This window comes from Arachis hypogaea, chromosome 2, assembly GCF_003086295.3.
Source record: "Arachis hypogaea cultivar Tifrunner chromosome 2, arahy.Tifrunner.gnm2.J5K5, whole genome shotgun sequence".
NCBI classification, from domain to species: Eukaryota; Viridiplantae; Streptophyta; class Magnoliopsida; order Fabales; family Fabaceae; genus Arachis; species Arachis hypogaea.
Window position 1 is genome coordinate 3037034 of NC_092037.1, and position 16066 is coordinate 3053099.

A 16066-nucleotide genomic window follows, 5' to 3' on the forward strand; every position below is an offset into this window, starting at 1 on the left:
TGGAGGATGACTTTCTTGCGGATAGTTTGGTTATTTACATTGAGAAAGAAATTGCTGAAAAGTTTAGTTCTGACTCAATTATTGAAGATTTTAAGTCATTAAAAACTCGAAGAGTACCATTATAAACTATTTTATATTTTTTATCTATAGAATTATTTATTTATTATCTTTTTAATAACAAACTTAAAGAATAATTATATTTATAAATTTTATTTTGATATAAATATTATTATTAAATTTTTATGTTAAATTTCCGGCCCCCAAAATTTTGGCTCCGCCACTGCACACACTGCACACACTGGCTTGAAAAAGTTGAGTGTTGATGGATACAAAGGTAAAATATTTCCAGATTGGATTGGGCATTCCTTGTACCAAAACATGACAAGTGTATCTCTCAAGTCTTGCAAGAATTGCTACATGCTGCCTTCACTTGGACAGCTGCCATCTCTAAAGTCCCTCCACGTTGAAAGGTTTGATGAGCTGAAGAGCATTGGCAAGGAGTTTTACAAGAATGAAGGCGATCAACATTCTTCACCGATTGCACCCTTTCCCTCATTGGAGACATTCGAATTTGATCACATGTTATGTTGGGAGGAGTGGCACTTACCTGACTCAGAAGCCTTTCCTCAGCTTAAGAGGCTTGAAATAAGAGATTGTCCAATGTTAAAGGGAGATATGCTTAGTCAGGTATTAATGGGAATCGTTTCTTCCTCATGGGATGTTTCCAAAGTGCGCCGACTGAAAATACAAGAAGAGGATGAAGGAAGGGGTAAAGAGATGACATTTTATGGGGATAGTTTAACAATTTGTGGATTTGAACCTGTGGCGGAGTATGCATTTAAGTCAAGGATCATCCACCATCTAACTTCTCTCCAAGAAATACTCATCATATGGTGTTCATCTGTTGTATCCTTGGGGGACAATTGTTTACCCAAATCTTTGCAAAAGCTCACAATCTCTAATTGCTGCCAAATTGAATTACTCCAGCAACAAGACAAGTATGATTTGATAGATCTACAAATATATCAAAGCTGTGCTTCACTGACTTCATTGTCGTTGGATGCCTTTCCCAATCTCCAGAATCTTCAGATAATAGGGTGTTCAAATCTGGAATCAGTTTCAATGTCAGAGCCACCACACGCTGCTCTTCAAAGTCTCACCATCTATGAATGCCCTGAATTTGTGTCATTTGCAGGAGAAGGACTGGCTGCACCCAACTTGACTCATCTCGATGTTAGCGGCTGCTGGAAGTTGGAGGCATTGCCACGTGGCATGAATACTCTTCTCCCAAATTTAGAGTCTCTGAACATATGAGGTTGCCCAAACATTTGCAGGTCACCAGAGGGTGGTTTGCCGACTAACCTGAAAGAGCTTAGGGTAGGAGGATGCGAGGAACAAGTGAGGGGTCTATCATGGTTGGGCAACTTGGACAACCTCACTTATCTTTTCATTGATGGTTCCAACTGTGAGAGCATAATAAAATCATACCCAGAGGTGGGTTGCCTGCCTCGCCTTCCCTCCCTTACCACTCTACATATCCGAGGGTTTGATGAACTGGAGACATTGGAGTGCAACGAGCTTCTCCGTCTGACCTCCCTCCAACAACTACACATGTCATTCTGTGAGAAGCTGAAGAATATGGAAGGAGAAAAGCTGCCTCCCTCTCTCTTACTACTTCAACTTGATTTCTGTGGTTTGCTGGGCGACCACTTTGAGAACAAGCATCAACAAATTTGGTCCAAAATTTCTCACATCCCCACCATTCAAGTCAAACACAGACAAATTTTCTGAGCAGGTAATTCTCTAACCTTCATGTTTGTCATGCTACCACAATTAAATTCACACATGCATAAATTCTCTTTTCCTTCAACTCAATTTTTTTTCTCTTTCTTTAAACAACATTAACCACTCGAACTCATGCCAACCGGAAAATTTGCATTCTTTTCTTTCATTTATCGGGAAAGCTCTCAGTTTGCAGTTCTAGTTAAAGAAATGTCCTTGCTATATGTAATACTTGCTGACTCATATGTTTCAAAAGAAAATCACATTTAAAGAGGATGATAACAATTACCATGAAACAAAATTGAAACACAGGGAATATCCTTTTTCCATGTATCCAACATTTGAGATTTGTTTTTAGATGTATTAAACAAATGGATGAATTAAATTTACTTTTTGTATGTTTTTACTATCTTCTGCAGGTGGCTTGTGTACATATCAAGATGTAATCCTACACATTGGCTATATATCTTTATTTAATTCTAAGTTCATTTGAGGTGGTAATTAAGCTGAATTAAGGTGTTGGGAACCAGATACCGTGTTTTCTGATTTTGGCTTAATGTTATTGAAAAGCAAGGACATGATGGAGAAAGTTAGAGTAGTGGCACTTACTATTGAAAAGCTTTTGTTGTTGTAGGTATATTTTTCTCTTCCTCTCTGATTTTATTTTTGCTATTTTGCACAGAGAAAAAATAAATAGCTTGATTTGTGGAAAGAATTCACAGAGCTAGCTGTTGTGTTGCAAGATTCTTGTAGGACAGTAAAAGGAATCAGCATGCATGAGGTGTATAAGCTTTCAAAATAGAAGGATCAAGTTATTTCTTTGTAATCCTTTTTACCATAGATTGAATCATTGGATAAAATTAATAGTATTAGATGGCTATAATGAGCTATTTCTAATACCTAGAGAAAATGTTCTGTACATTGCAGTGGAATTCAAATTAATCAAGAAGTATTGTGATAGAATTGAGTGTATTATGTATATTGAAATTTTTTTCTTTATAACTTGGTAGTATTATGACCATATCTTCATCATGCTTCACAGATTCGGACTCTAATGTTACTTCTTCATCGAGCAATCCCACTGGAATCTTCAAGCTTTGTTTCCCCATCGTCCTTCAGAAATTCAGTTGTATCTTCATCCAGCACTTCCACTGGAATCTCTTTTAGTGCATAGATGCACGATAAATGTTGTTTCGCTTTCTCATTTTGTTCTTCATTTTTGGAACTACGGTCAGGGCCATCCTCGTCTATAACTCCCACAGGTAATTCTTGCAAAGCATTCGTAGAATTATCAACCTAAAATTTCCTTTTTAATCTCTAATCTCTAATACAAATAAACAATGTTAATCTTATAAAAGTATTTTACTTTTATGGAATTAATCCTAAAATATTAATTTAGTCTCACTCTCTTTTATTGTATACTTTTATGGAATTAATCCTAAAATATCCTAAAACAATGTTTTTTAATGTGTTTCGGTCCACTGGGAAAGGAAAGTACATTTGAGGTTTATAACCAACCATATCTAAATTATCTTCATTCAATCCAAAGTTCAACAGAAGATGTGCTCTGTTTTAGCTCCAGCTTGGTATAGTTACTCTATTCCTCCTTACAATTTACTTTTTTCTATTTGTTTTGGGAGAAAGAAAAAGAGATGATGATAGCTTTGATTTGAGAAGGAATTACTTTTTTTTTTTATTTTAATATCTAATACAAGTAAACAACTTTGATCTCATAAAAGTATTTTCTTTTCACTGTTGACTCTAACATCAAACAAATGATCCAACATTGTGTTCATCAGGTTCTGACATAATTGTGTCTGTGTGGTTTTTGCAATGACAAACACTTTGAGTCTTAAAATGTTTTTTGATTTGTGTTTCAGGAAGTACAATTGAGGTACGGTAACCATATCTAAATTATCTTAATTCAATCCAGAGTTCATCAGAAGAGGTGCAATGTAATTTTACCTTCAGGTTAGTATAGTTACTTTATTCCTCCTTACAATTTACTTTTCCTATTTTTGTTGGGAGAAAGAAAAAGAGACGATGATAGCTTGATTTCAGAAGGAATTAGTTATATGTAGTTCAGGGAAAGATGGTGTTTCTACCTTTCCCATTTTTTAATGTATATGCTAAACTAAATGTACTATAAATATCAACTTAATTTTGGTTCTTTAACTGCTGCCAAAGCTGTTACAATGCCAAAACTGCAATTCAGTGGTGGAGCTTGTAAATTTAAACAAAAAGATGCAACATTTCTAATGCATTCAAGTTTATTACATGAATTTATAAATACATCTGTAATGTTGTTATTCATTAATAAAATCTGTTATCAAAGACAATCTTGATAAACTTTCTCCTTGTTCAAAAAAATATTAGGTCTGAGCTTTGAGTGTTTGATGGCTTGTGGATTTTGCTGGGAATGTCAAGCTTACTAACTCCGGTTTTGAAAATTATGTGAGTTCTTAAACTACACATCTAGTCTAATAATAATTGATTGCTTTTTGTTCAAACATTTCATGAAGAGGATCATACTTTTACTAAATTGATAATTTAAATTTTACAATTTTGTGATCATACAATTGTTGGAGTATTCTTTTAGAAGAATTTCATATCATGTAAATACTTGCCGGTGCAAGGTGCATTGTGCAACCTCTTTGGCAATTGCAGGTTGGGAGCATGTAAATACTTGCCTAAAATTGTTACTGGAATGATAATTCTTTTTTTCTTTTTGAATTGATTATGCAGTCACTATAAATAAGCAGTTGGGATGTGGTTCAATCTTGGATTGGACTAAAATTTCGATAGCAAGTTCTGAATGTACTTTTTCATTCTGGATGGTTGGACGATTAAGATAAGATTTGGAGGGTGAGATATGGCTTTTGCACGCAAAGTAGCTCTGATTTTGTAAATTTTTCATCTTTTTGGTTCATATTTATATGCAGTGGTGCTTGGTTGTTTTAACTTACTGTAAACATGATTTGAGCACTTATGAGACTCTCTTGTATCCTTACTTGATTATAGTGGTACTTCTTTTTTGGTCTGAATGACCCGTGGTTTTTATCTCTTACATTGAAAGGGTTTTCGACGTTAAAATTTTAGTGTCTTGTTCCTATTTTTTTTTTTTCATGTTTCTATTATTCGATCGCTGCCACTGTTTGGTGTATTGGTATGCCAATTATTCTAACAATCAGCTATTCCAATTGATGAGGTATTTTCCAAATTGATGTTTTCTTTTTCTAAAATTAGGAAGTTTTACCATTAATATTTGGAATTTGTGTGCTTTTGCAACAGAAAAAGTACTTCTTTTCCAAAAAAGAAGAAAGAAAGAAATTTACATAATTTTATATGAGACGCTATCTTTGTATTCATGAGATTTTATATGAATAAATATAATAATTATTACTCAGGATTCCTATTTGCTAGGATGTATTTCTTAAGAAGTACCTTGTACAAAAGATTAATCCTGAGGCTAGGAACAAACACATGGAACTATAGTTGACAGAAATTCTAGAAAGAATCAGAGAGAGCAAGAAATTTCAGAAGTAAAAATGAAATAAATTCAAGCTCTCTATATTAGTGTGTTGATACCATTATGCTAAGAATGAAAATCCATAATAGCATTGATTCACAGGAAGATAATTGTTAGGATTAGCCTAATTTCATCGCCATTCTGAGCTCAGTGGGCTTTCACATGAGTTATAGTCTGTGCATATAATTCTAGTTCTGTAACTTCAATGAATTTTGAAGTTGTTATGTGCTTCACAGCTAAAATTACTACAAAAGTTTCACACATGTACAGATGTAGCACATTGGATATGGCAAATGCAATTTTGCACTGTGTTTATTCTAGCCACTGTGTTCTCTGATCTTGGCTTCATGTTATTGAAAAGCAAAGACACTTTGGAGAAATTTGTAGTTGCACTTATTATTGAAAAGCTTTTGTTGTTGCTGGAATATTTTTCTATTTCTCTCTATAATTTTATTTTTGCTTTTTGCACAGAGAAAAAATAAATGAAAGGTTGATTTGTGGAAAGAAAAGTTACAAAATAGTGTTTCTGGCTTGCCAATTCTTTATCACAGAGTCAGCTGTATAGGATCAGAACAAATATACTACTCTCGCATGTGGGATTCAAATTATTCAAGAAAAAATATTGTGATAGAATATTTGATAGTTTGGGACTGAATTAAACAGTATAACTAGAAAGTTATATAGCGTTTTATTATCTTATCATCCAGAAAGAGAATTACAGTAAACTCAATAATGTACTGAATTTGCAATCTAGCTCATAGAAGCTAAATAACTCAAATAAACACAAAAAGAAAAGAAAAGAAAAGGGAAAAAACAGTATACAGTGAGGCTGGATTATTGGAAGGAGAATGTCTTCATTACAAACTATGTGTGATGTGATGTAAATTTGAGCAAATCTTCATACGAGTAGTTGATTTGGTGGTTATTTTTTCTATATACTAATCTAAATAACTAAATTTGTTCTTATATTTATGTCATTATAATATTTTTTAAATTGAAAATTATTTAACAAAACACATTCATTGCTCCTTATTTTTATTGAAAAGTACTTTTAGTTTGATTTATTGAACATAGATATTATATTATTTAAAAAATTATCTTTCAAAAACTAACTTTGACAAGTTATTTTCAAAAAACAAAAAAATTTTAAGAAGATAATAATGTCACTTTATTTTGCTAATATCACTTTTTTTTTTGTTCTATAAATTCGTACAAAACACAAAAATAAAAAAAATTAAAAACAGGTAAAGAATGTCATTATAAAAAATAAAAATAAAAGTGATATTATCTTCTAAACTTTTATCGAAACAAGTCTAAGAAAAGTAGCCTTGGAGACAGCTATCATGCACGCCACCATTATTGTTATTAATAATGATATGCATTTATATCATATGATGATAATCCTACTTTTAAGTACATAGTTAATTAATTTCCACAAAGACTAGTTTCCGTTTGTCACGGACCAAAATGAATTATGACCGGCGCCGCTGAGGAAAAACAATTCTCTAACAAACCTAACAAACTCATATATAAGTTGAATAAAAAATTTTTAAATATTTTACAAATTTTAAAATAAATGGTTATATATTTTTAACAAAAATTAAAATAATTAAAAATAGTTGGATCCCGTCTGCGATATATGGAGCATATGACGTCTAAGAACTCAACAAAAAATAGGTATTCATTGCAAATCATTACTCTTGAACAGAAAGACTCACATGACTAAATATTTATTTCTAAAAAAATACTTTTAGAAAAACGGGGTAAATTTTGCAACTCAGTGACTAGACAATACATTTATAATCGACATAAGCCCATATAAACATCATTATTAAAGTAATTTTTTAATTAGAAAATAATAGTTAATAATAATAAGTGAATCAATAAAGAAGTTCTCATACAGAAATCAAATCAAAAGTCCACACTTGGACAGCTCCACCTCAATGGGTAGCCCTTTCCTCTCGTGTGTCCTACAGAATAACAGATCTAACGTGTGGCCTACACGTTAGGCTAGCAACACCCCTGCTAGCTGGAGTCTGAGTTAGATGCATCTAAGTTAACGTCATAACCGTCGTTAACTACGATTTTTTATTACGAGCCTCCCAAACAAATTCAAAACATATAATTTCAAATAGGGTAAATACCCTTTCCGGCCCTGAACATTTTAAAGTGGGACATATCGCACCTTTATCATCCAGAAACCTCAACCAGGTCCTCAACCAACGACATAAGTGGACGAATCGACCCCTGTGACCGGTTGCTAACAGGTTGCCTGGATGACGTGTCAGGTGGAGACTGAGCTGTCAACTGCAAGTGCCACGTGTAAGTAAAAGTTGTTGCAGGGACTCAAAACCCCCTCCCTGCAACTGAAACGGCGTCGTTGCATTGGGTTAATATTCCCCCATTACGAAACACTGAATTTACAAGTATAAAGGGATATTAACATTATGCAGCTATTACTATACTACATCCCTTTCTTATTACAATCCCCAGCAAAATCAACCCAAACACTTTCCATCTGCTAAGAGCACCACTGTTCTTCTCATCGCTTTTAACCTCATCTATCTTTTTCTCTATCTTTGCAATTCTTTCTTCCATCTTTTTCGTTGGATCCGATACTCCGTCTTGTACCACTTCATCAATACAAAAAGAGGCAACATACTCATCTAGCCAGGCAAAGTATTTGCAATGTCCTGTGTTGTTCTACATCAAACATGCCTACTGTTCAACTCCAACAAGTTACCAAAATAACGCAGCAACCCAAACAAAAATGATTCCGAAAAATTTACCTTAAAATAAGAACAATCAAAGAAAAGCCTCCTAGGATTTTTTGAAGTTCCAGATTCGAACAAAATGGCGTATGATCCGCAATTGCACACTGGAGGAACAAATTTCTTCTTCATCCTTCTCGACGCTCCTTCCAGAATGCTTCCATCGGCACTCATTCCACTGCCCCAACTCTCCTCGCCCCCACCGCATCTTTTCTCGCGACCGAATGAAGCACAAGAATTTACAGTTGCCATGCCCACCGTTGCAGGTCCTCTCACATAGGCAGAAGATGCAAACCTTAAACCTTTTCAATCATTCAAGAATGGGGGAATATTAACCCAATGGAACGACGCCGTTTCAGTTGCAGGGAGGGGATTTTGAGTCCCTGCAACAACTTCTACTTACACGTGGCACTTGCAGTTGACAGCTCAGCCTTCACCTGGGGTCGATTCGTTCACTTATGTCGTTGGTTGAGAACCTTGTTGAAGTTTCTGGATGATAAAGGTGCGATATGTCCCACTTTAAAATGTTCAGTGGTCGGAAAGGGTATTTACCCTTTCAAATATAACAAATTCTTCAGTTTTCAAACATATAATGTATCAAATCAAATCAAATAATACTTTTTCATCCAAATCCTCTTCAATCATATTTTCTTAATCTTAAGGTATTTCAAACATATTTCACAATTTTAAAATAAGTGAATAACAACATATTTCAACGACAGGATGCTTCGGTGATGGATGCTTTGGCGACAGCGACAAGGCACGGCAATGCAGGAAGGCACCTCCTTCTCTTTCTCTCTCTCGTTTCTTGGTTCTCTTCTCTCTCCTTGTTTCTTTCTTTCATTCTCAGTGTGTGTGTGTTAGAAGAGGGTTAGTATGGATAAAATTAGGGTTAGGGTTGGAAAGAAAGAATAAAGGTAATTTAGGAATTTTGATAAAATTAGAGAATAAGGTAGTAAAAAAAACCTTGGGACATTACACCGTTGGTGACACTTCTTTTCTTTTGAATACTGTTTCACTTTCACCTCGTCCTTGAAAGAAGAATATAAAAAATGAAGTAACGTGCAAAGCCAGCTATGCACTCCACTACTTGGAACTTTTTTATTCCACTATGCGTGATGCCAACGTATGTGAAAAAAATCTAGAGAGGAACCTTCGTGATATCTCGCTATATACAATAAGCACTATTGCAATATGCCAATATTCCTCTCCATTCATTACAATCTGAAAATCCAATCGCTTACTGATTAATTTGCTGTTGTTGTGATCATCATATCATGGCTGAAGCACTTGTTATTGGAGCTCTAGTTTCTGGCTTCGCCAACGTTGTTCTTGACAGGCTCATTTCATCTGAGTTTGTCAACTTGGTGGTGGGCAAGAAGCTGGACCGGAAGTTGGTTGAGAGGCTGAAGACTGCTATCTTGGCTGCCAAAGCTCTGGCTGCTGACGCTGAGCAGAAGCAGTTTGGACACGAACTCGTCAGAGAATGGCTTGATAATCTCAAGGATGCTCTCTACACTGCTGATGACTTGCTGGACCGTGTCTTCATCAAAGCTCAAATTCGCAGCAAGGTACGCACTCGGCTTCCTCACTTCCTTGATCTATCTGGTAGGAAGATGGTGACTAAGATAGAAGAGGTGGTTGAAAGAATAGAAGATCTTGAGAAACGCAAAGATACCCTTGGTCTCAAGGAGATTCCAGCGGGTAGCTCCTCATCATGGAGGTCTCCATCCACTTCTCTTGTGAAGGGGAATGTGTACGGCAGGGATGGTGACCAACAGGCATTAATCAAGATGCTACATGACAACAATGATCATAAATTGTCTGTCATCTCTATTGTTGGTATGGGCGGGGTTGGTAAAACTACTTTAGCACAATGGCTCTACAACAATGAGGATTTGATGAAGGGGTTTGACCTGAAGGCTTGGATTTGTGTTTCTGAAAATTTTGATGTTGTTGAGACTACAAAGAATGTCATAAAGGGGATCAATGCAGGTGTTTGTAGTCTTGACAGCTTTGATTTACTTCAACAAGATTTGAAGGAAAAACTGTCATAAAACAAGTTCTTTATAGTTTTGGACGATGTTTGGAGTAACGATGGTGAAAAGTGGAGTAGTTTTATTACCCCTTTTCAATATGGGAAAAAAGGAAGCATTATTCTTCTAACTACCCGCAAGGAAAATGTTGGTCCAATAGCCCCAAATTATAATGCTTACTTTCTTGAGGGACTGTCAGATGATTATTGTTGGTCTATATTTGCGGACAATGTATCCTTTCTAGAATCTAATGGCAGTTCAGAATTGGAAGGAATAGGTAGAAAGATTGTCAAGAAGTGTGATGGGTTGCCGTTAGCTGCAGAAACACTTGGACGCTTGTTGCGCTCAAAGCATGATGTTAAGGAATGGAATAAAATATTACTGAGTGACATTTGGGAATTTCCCATGACGGACAGTAAGGTAGTTCCTGCATTGTTAATAAGTTATTATCATCTGCCTGCACATTTGAAGCGCTGCTTTGTCTATTTTTCATTGTATCCCAAAGATTATCAATTTGACAAAGATGAATTAATTTTGTTATGGATGGCCGAAGATCTTTTACGACCACCAAAGAGGAGAGAAACTTTAGAAGAAGTTGGTTGCGAGTGTTTTGATGACTTGGCTTCAAGACTTTTTTTCAAGCAGGTTGAGGGTGATGATGAGAAGTATTTTGTGATGCATGATCTCATGCATGACTTGGCATCTTTTCTTGCTGGAGAATTTTATTGTAGATTATCGGAAGAACTCGATGAAAAGGAAGAGATGAGGATTCTAACTCGTCATCTGTCATACAATCATTCAATCTCTCAAAATACTTCTTATAAAATAGAATCTCTGAGGACATTGTTGTATATCAATCATAGTCCTTTTTCAATCCGGAAAGAAGGCACAGCGTTACCATATGGCATATTGTCAAGAATAAATACCTAAGAGTTTTATCCTTTGACAAGATAAGTATACTTCCTGATTCAATAGGTAAATTGATCCAGTTGCGCTATTTGGATCTCTCTCGAACTGCTGTTAAAATATTGCCGGAGTCACTGTGCAAGTTATATGATTTACAGACATTAAAGCTAGAAGATTGTTCAGAACTGACTATGCTGCCTGATGGCATGTGTAATCTTGTGAATTTGTGACATCTTGATATAAGGAGTACTCCTCTTAAAGATATGCCGAAAGGAATAGGCAAATTGAGACAGTTGCACATTTTAAGCAACTTTGTGGTGGGAATGCATGAAGATAATGGAATCCAAGAGTTAGGAGGGCTTTTAAATCTTCATGGATCACTTGAGATTAAAAAATTGGAGAATGTGGTTGATGCCAATCAGGCAAGGAGTGCAAGGATAATAGATAAGAAGCACATTGAATTTCTGTTGTTGGAATGGTCCTCAAGTGATGATATGGCTTCAGACACACAAACTGAAAGAGATATACTCCACAGCTTGCAACCGCACACTGGCTTGAAAAAGTTGACAGTTGACGGATACAAAGGTAAAATGTTTCCATCTTGGATTGGGCATTCCGGCTACCAAAACATGATTCATGTATCTCTTTTGGATTGCAAGAATTGCTGCATGCTGCCTTCACTTGGACAGCTACCATCTCTTAAATCCCTGTGCATTCAAGGTTTTGATAAGCTCAAGCGCATTGGTGATGAGTTTTACAAGACTGAAGGAGATCATCATTCTTTGCCTATTGCACCATTTTCTTCATTGGAGAGTTTGGAGGTTGATAACATGGCATGTTGGGAGGAGTGGCAATTACCTGACTCAGAAGCTTTTCCTGGGCTTAAGAGGCTTCAAATAAGAGATTGTCCAATGTTAAAGGGAGATATGCTTAATCATGTATTAATGAGAATTGTTTCTTCCTCATCGGATGTTTCGAAAGTGCACAAAGTGAAAATAGTAGAAGATCATGAAGGATGGCGTATAGATATGTCACTTGATGAGGATACTTTATCAATCAAGGGATGTGAATCTGTGGTGGAGTATGCAATTAAGGCAATTATCAGCATCAACCATCTAACTTCCCTCCAAGAAATAGAAATCTCAGGGTGTTCATCTGCTAAATCCTTTCCAGGAAATTGTTTACCCAAATCTTTGCAAAAACTCAAAATTTATAGTTGCAGCAAACTGGAATTATTCCCCCAGCAACAGCAGCAGAAGTATGATTTGGTAGAGCTACGAATAGATCACAGCTGTGATTCACTGATCACATTGTGGTTGGATGCCTTTCCCAACCTCAAGAATCTCGAGATATCATGGTGTTTGAATCTGGAATCTGTTTCAATGTCAGAGCCACCACACGCTGCTCTTCAACGTCTCACAATCTTTGGGTGCGACAAGTTAATGTCATTTCCAGGAGAAGGACAGGCTACACCCAACTTGACTCATCTCTGGATGATATATTGCAACAAGTTGGAGGCACTGCCTCGAGACCTGAATACTCTTCTCCCGAATTTACAGTCTCTCGACATACGATGTTGCGAGGAAATCTGTAGGTTGCCAGAGGGAGGTTTGCCGCCTAACCTGAAAGAGCTTAGTATCGGGAGACAATGGAGGGATCTATCTTGGATGAGTAACTTGGACGCCCTCACTCATCTTACCATTCATGGTGGTGGCTCTGAGAGCATAAATTCATTCCCTGAAGTGGATTCGCTGCCTCACCTTCCCTCCCTTACCAATCTGTGCCTCGCTGGGTTTGATCATATGAAGAAGTTGGAGTGCAGCGAGCTTCTCCGCTTCACCTCCCTCCAAGAACTAATCATTGAATACTGTCCAAATCTGGAAAATATGGAAGGAGAAAAGCTGCCTCCCTCTCTGCGACTACTTTATATTTATCAATGCCCGTTGCTGGAACAACTCCTCCAGAAAGACCAGCGACCTTGGACCAAGATTTATAACAACCCCACCGTTCATTATTATAAAGCACTTAGAACTTTAGAGTATCAATTAAACCTTGAAATTAGAGAATAGAGAATAGAGATTTGGAGCATCAATTATGATTGGACTAGACTTGTATTTTAAACGTTTTTAAGTGGCTAGTAAAGTAGTGTTGCTATAGAGAATAGAGATTGAGAATGTGACCTTTGTTCATCAATTCCATAAGTAATCTGCAACGGACCTGCAATTATCAGGTATCATGATATTAACAAGTTCTAATCTGGCTGCTCAAAGAATTGCATTTATTCTGGGAGACAATGGACTATCCCTATACTATTTAGAATAACCATCATCCGAGTACAAGGGATAATAAAATACCTTTCGGATCTAACGTTTTAATACCATGTCATGATACCACTCATCCCAAAAACTTCAGCTGATGAGAAAATGTAACACTAAGGATTATATCTCTAATACTTCATAAACCTCCATTGTACACATTGTATAAATATTTCATTGGCTCCTCATACTTTTCCATTCTTAATATATAAAAGTAAATGGATAAGTTTACCCACTTTACTTTTAAGACATTTTTCTTTTCCTACTAATGCCAGGTCAGCAATATCGCTTGGCAAAATTTTAGAATCAACCATTCAATTTTTGCCAAATCAACTATTATTTCTAAATCAGCAAAAAAAGAATAAAATATACAAAAAAAATATATAAGTAATAGAAATATATACATATTATGGTGTAAAATTACTAATGAGAATAATTAGAAATAAATAGTGTCTAACCAAATTTATAAACATTGAATCCATATCCCTATATTTATTAGATCTTATTGTTATAAACAATATAATAAATTTATAACCCCAATAATTAATTTATTAATTTTTATAAATAACTCATTAAATGTAATAATAATATTATTAATCATAATAAATTTTATGTTACAAATATTCAAATTCTATACTATTTGAATTACTCGTATAAGTCTCTTATAATTATTCCTTCAAATAACATCAATTTTAGCACAAGAAATTTATTTTCGAATTACATAACATCTCAAACTTAAAGCATCATTCTTTGGACAATATCACCAAACAAATAGACAATTGGTTTATCAAAGTTCGCATAGTTCGTCTATGGAAAACATTAAGACCTACAAATGAAGAGATGATTATATTAGATGAAAAGATACAAAACAAACATATTTATTGCATTTTTAAATTGAATTTACAAAAAAATACTTTAATTATTTTTGTTTTTATATTATTTTATAATTTATAATACTTTATATATAATTGTATTTTAATATCGTTAAAATTATACTTTTTTTATATGCTATTCATTGTTCCTTTTCTAATAACTTAAAAAAATAAATGTAATTAATTTTTTAATTAATTATTAACTATGATTTACTAACACTATAGGAACACCTCTTCATGTAATTGTGAAGAAAAATATGATGAACAAATTCAAACATTTGTTACAAGAAGAAAAAGTCTATACTATAAAAAATTTGAAAATAGAATATGCAAATGATTTATATAGACCAATTAAAGGTACAATGAAAGTAAACTTTTTACTCATAACTGTTGTAAAAGAAATTAAAGATCCAGTTTTGAACATTCTCCAACACTATTTTAAATTTTAATCACTTGAGATATTGTGTGACAGAGTGTGTTAAAGAAAAATATTAACAGATAATTTTGCTTTATACTATTTCAATTATTCTTATTAAAAATAACTTATTCAAAAAAAAATTCTGCACATTTTTGTTCTTTTTATTGTAGATGTCATTAGAAAACTACATGCACATTAAGAGATTAAGGAGAAAGAAAATCATACAAATTCAAAACACATCTTCAGAAAAAGAACATATACATGCAAAGATGGAACAAACAACACAATAGAAAGTGCATACAATTCAACAATTCATAAAGAACATGCCTTCACAAAGACTTACCTCAGAAATAAGAAAGCAACTCTAACAACAACCAATAAAGAAAAAGGAGGACGAGCGCCATATAAGAAGACTAAGTCCATCGACTAAAATAAATGCAAAAATTAAACCACCAAATAAAAATGTCACTTTTTATAACTCTAACATCCAAATCTTTTGTACTACAAATGTAGTACTTGTTAACTCACATTTAAAGAGGATGATAACAATTACCATGAAACAAAAATTGAAACACTGGGAATATCCTTTTTCCATGTATCCAACATTTGAGATTTGTTTTTATATGTATTAAACAAATGGATGAATTAAATGTACTTTTTAAATGTTTTTACTATCTTCTGTAGGTGGCTTGTGTACATATCAAGATGTAATCCTATACATTTCCTATATATCTTCATTTAATTCTAAGTTCATTTGAGATGCTAATCAAGATGGATTAAGGTGTTGGGAACCAGATACTGTGTTTTCTGATTTTGGCTTAATGTTATTAAAAAGCAAGGACATGATGGAGAAAGTTAGAGTAGTGGCACTTATGATTGAAAAGCTTTTGTTGTTGTAGTTATATTTTTCTATTCCTTGCTATAATTTTATTTTTGCTATTTTCCACAGAGAAAAAGTAAATGATAGCTTAGTTTGTGGAAAGAATTCAGAGTTGTTGTGTTGCAAGATTCTTGTAGGACAGTAAAAGCAATCAGCATGCATGAGGTGTATAAGCTTTCAAAATAGAAGGATCAAGTTATTGTTGTGTAATCATTTTTAACCATAGATTGAATCATTGGATAAAGTTAATATTATTAGATGCCTATAATAAGCTATTCTAATACCAAGAGTAAATGTTCTGTACATATATTAAGCTGCGGTGGAATTCAAATTATTCAACAAGTATTGTGATAGAATATTTGATCTTTTGGACTTAATTAAAGAGGTTATTGCCATGTAAAGTGAGTGTATTATGTATATTGTCATAGAATGTTCTGTACACTACCAAGTTTTGTTTAGCAGTTCCATATTTTGAACAAAGAATGTTGTATTCATAGTACCCAAAAAGTTTTGAAATAAAAAAATGCATAATTAGGGACAAATAGAGAGTATGTGCG

General features: G+C 34.3%; 3 protein-coding genes across 3 annotated transcripts; all 3 read left to right on the forward strand.

Moving 5' to 3' along the window:
• The first annotated feature begins 268 nt into the window (after window positions 1–268).
• LOC112733093 (putative disease resistance RPP13-like protein 1) lies at window positions 269–4826 on the forward strand. Its single transcript, XM_025781970.3, has 6 exons — window positions 269–1795; window positions 2202–2416; window positions 2825–3044; window positions 3663–3753; window positions 4159–4236; window positions 4528–4826. The coding sequence occupies exon 1, from the start codon at window positions 379–381 to the stop codon at window positions 1312–1314; it is 936 nt and encodes a 311-aa protein (XP_025637755.1). The 5' UTR covers window positions 269–378; the 3' UTR covers window positions 1315–1795; window positions 2202–2416; window positions 2825–3044; window positions 3663–3753; window positions 4159–4236; window positions 4528–4826.
• Window positions 4827–9359: 4533 nt separating this feature from the next.
• On the forward strand, window positions 9360–11254 carry LOC112762431 (putative disease resistance RPP13-like protein 1). The gene is made up of 3 exons (XM_025808270.1): window positions 9360–10077; window positions 10156–10896; window positions 11094–11254. The coding sequence occupies exons 1-3, from the start codon at window positions 9360–9362 to the stop codon at window positions 11252–11254; spliced, it is 1620 nt and encodes a 539-aa protein (XP_025664055.1).
• A 33-nt stretch (window positions 11255–11287) lies between these two features.
• LOC112762439 (putative disease resistance protein At3g14460) lies at window positions 11288–13093 on the forward strand. The gene has a single exon (XM_025808279.1). It carries the CDS (start codon window positions 11288–11290, stop codon window positions 13091–13093), a length of 1806 nt encoding a protein of 601 aa, XP_025664064.1.
• Window positions 13094–16066: the final 2973 nt, after the last annotated feature.

Bases quoted from the DNA above. Each gene is read 5' to 3' on its own strand.
- LOC112733093 (XM_025781970.3), top strand. From the start codon at position 379: ATGACAAGTGTATCTCTCAAGTCTTGCAAGAATTGCTACATGCTGCCT.
- LOC112762431 (XM_025808270.1), top strand. From the start codon at position 9,360: ATGGCTGAAGCACTTGTTATTGGAGCTCTAGTTTCTGGCTTCGCCAAC. The intron at 10,078-10,155 runs GTGTTTGTAGTC...AGTTCTTTATAG, and splicing joins CATAAAGGGGATCAATGCAG to TTTTGGACGATGTTTGGAGT. The intron at 10,897-11,093 runs GTCATCTGTCAT...CTGATTCAATAG, and splicing joins AGAGATGAGGATTCTAACTC to GTAAATTGATCCAGTTGCGC.
- LOC112762439 (XM_025808279.1), top strand. From the start codon at position 11,288: ATGCCGAAAGGAATAGGCAAATTGAGACAGTTGCACATTTTAAGCAAC.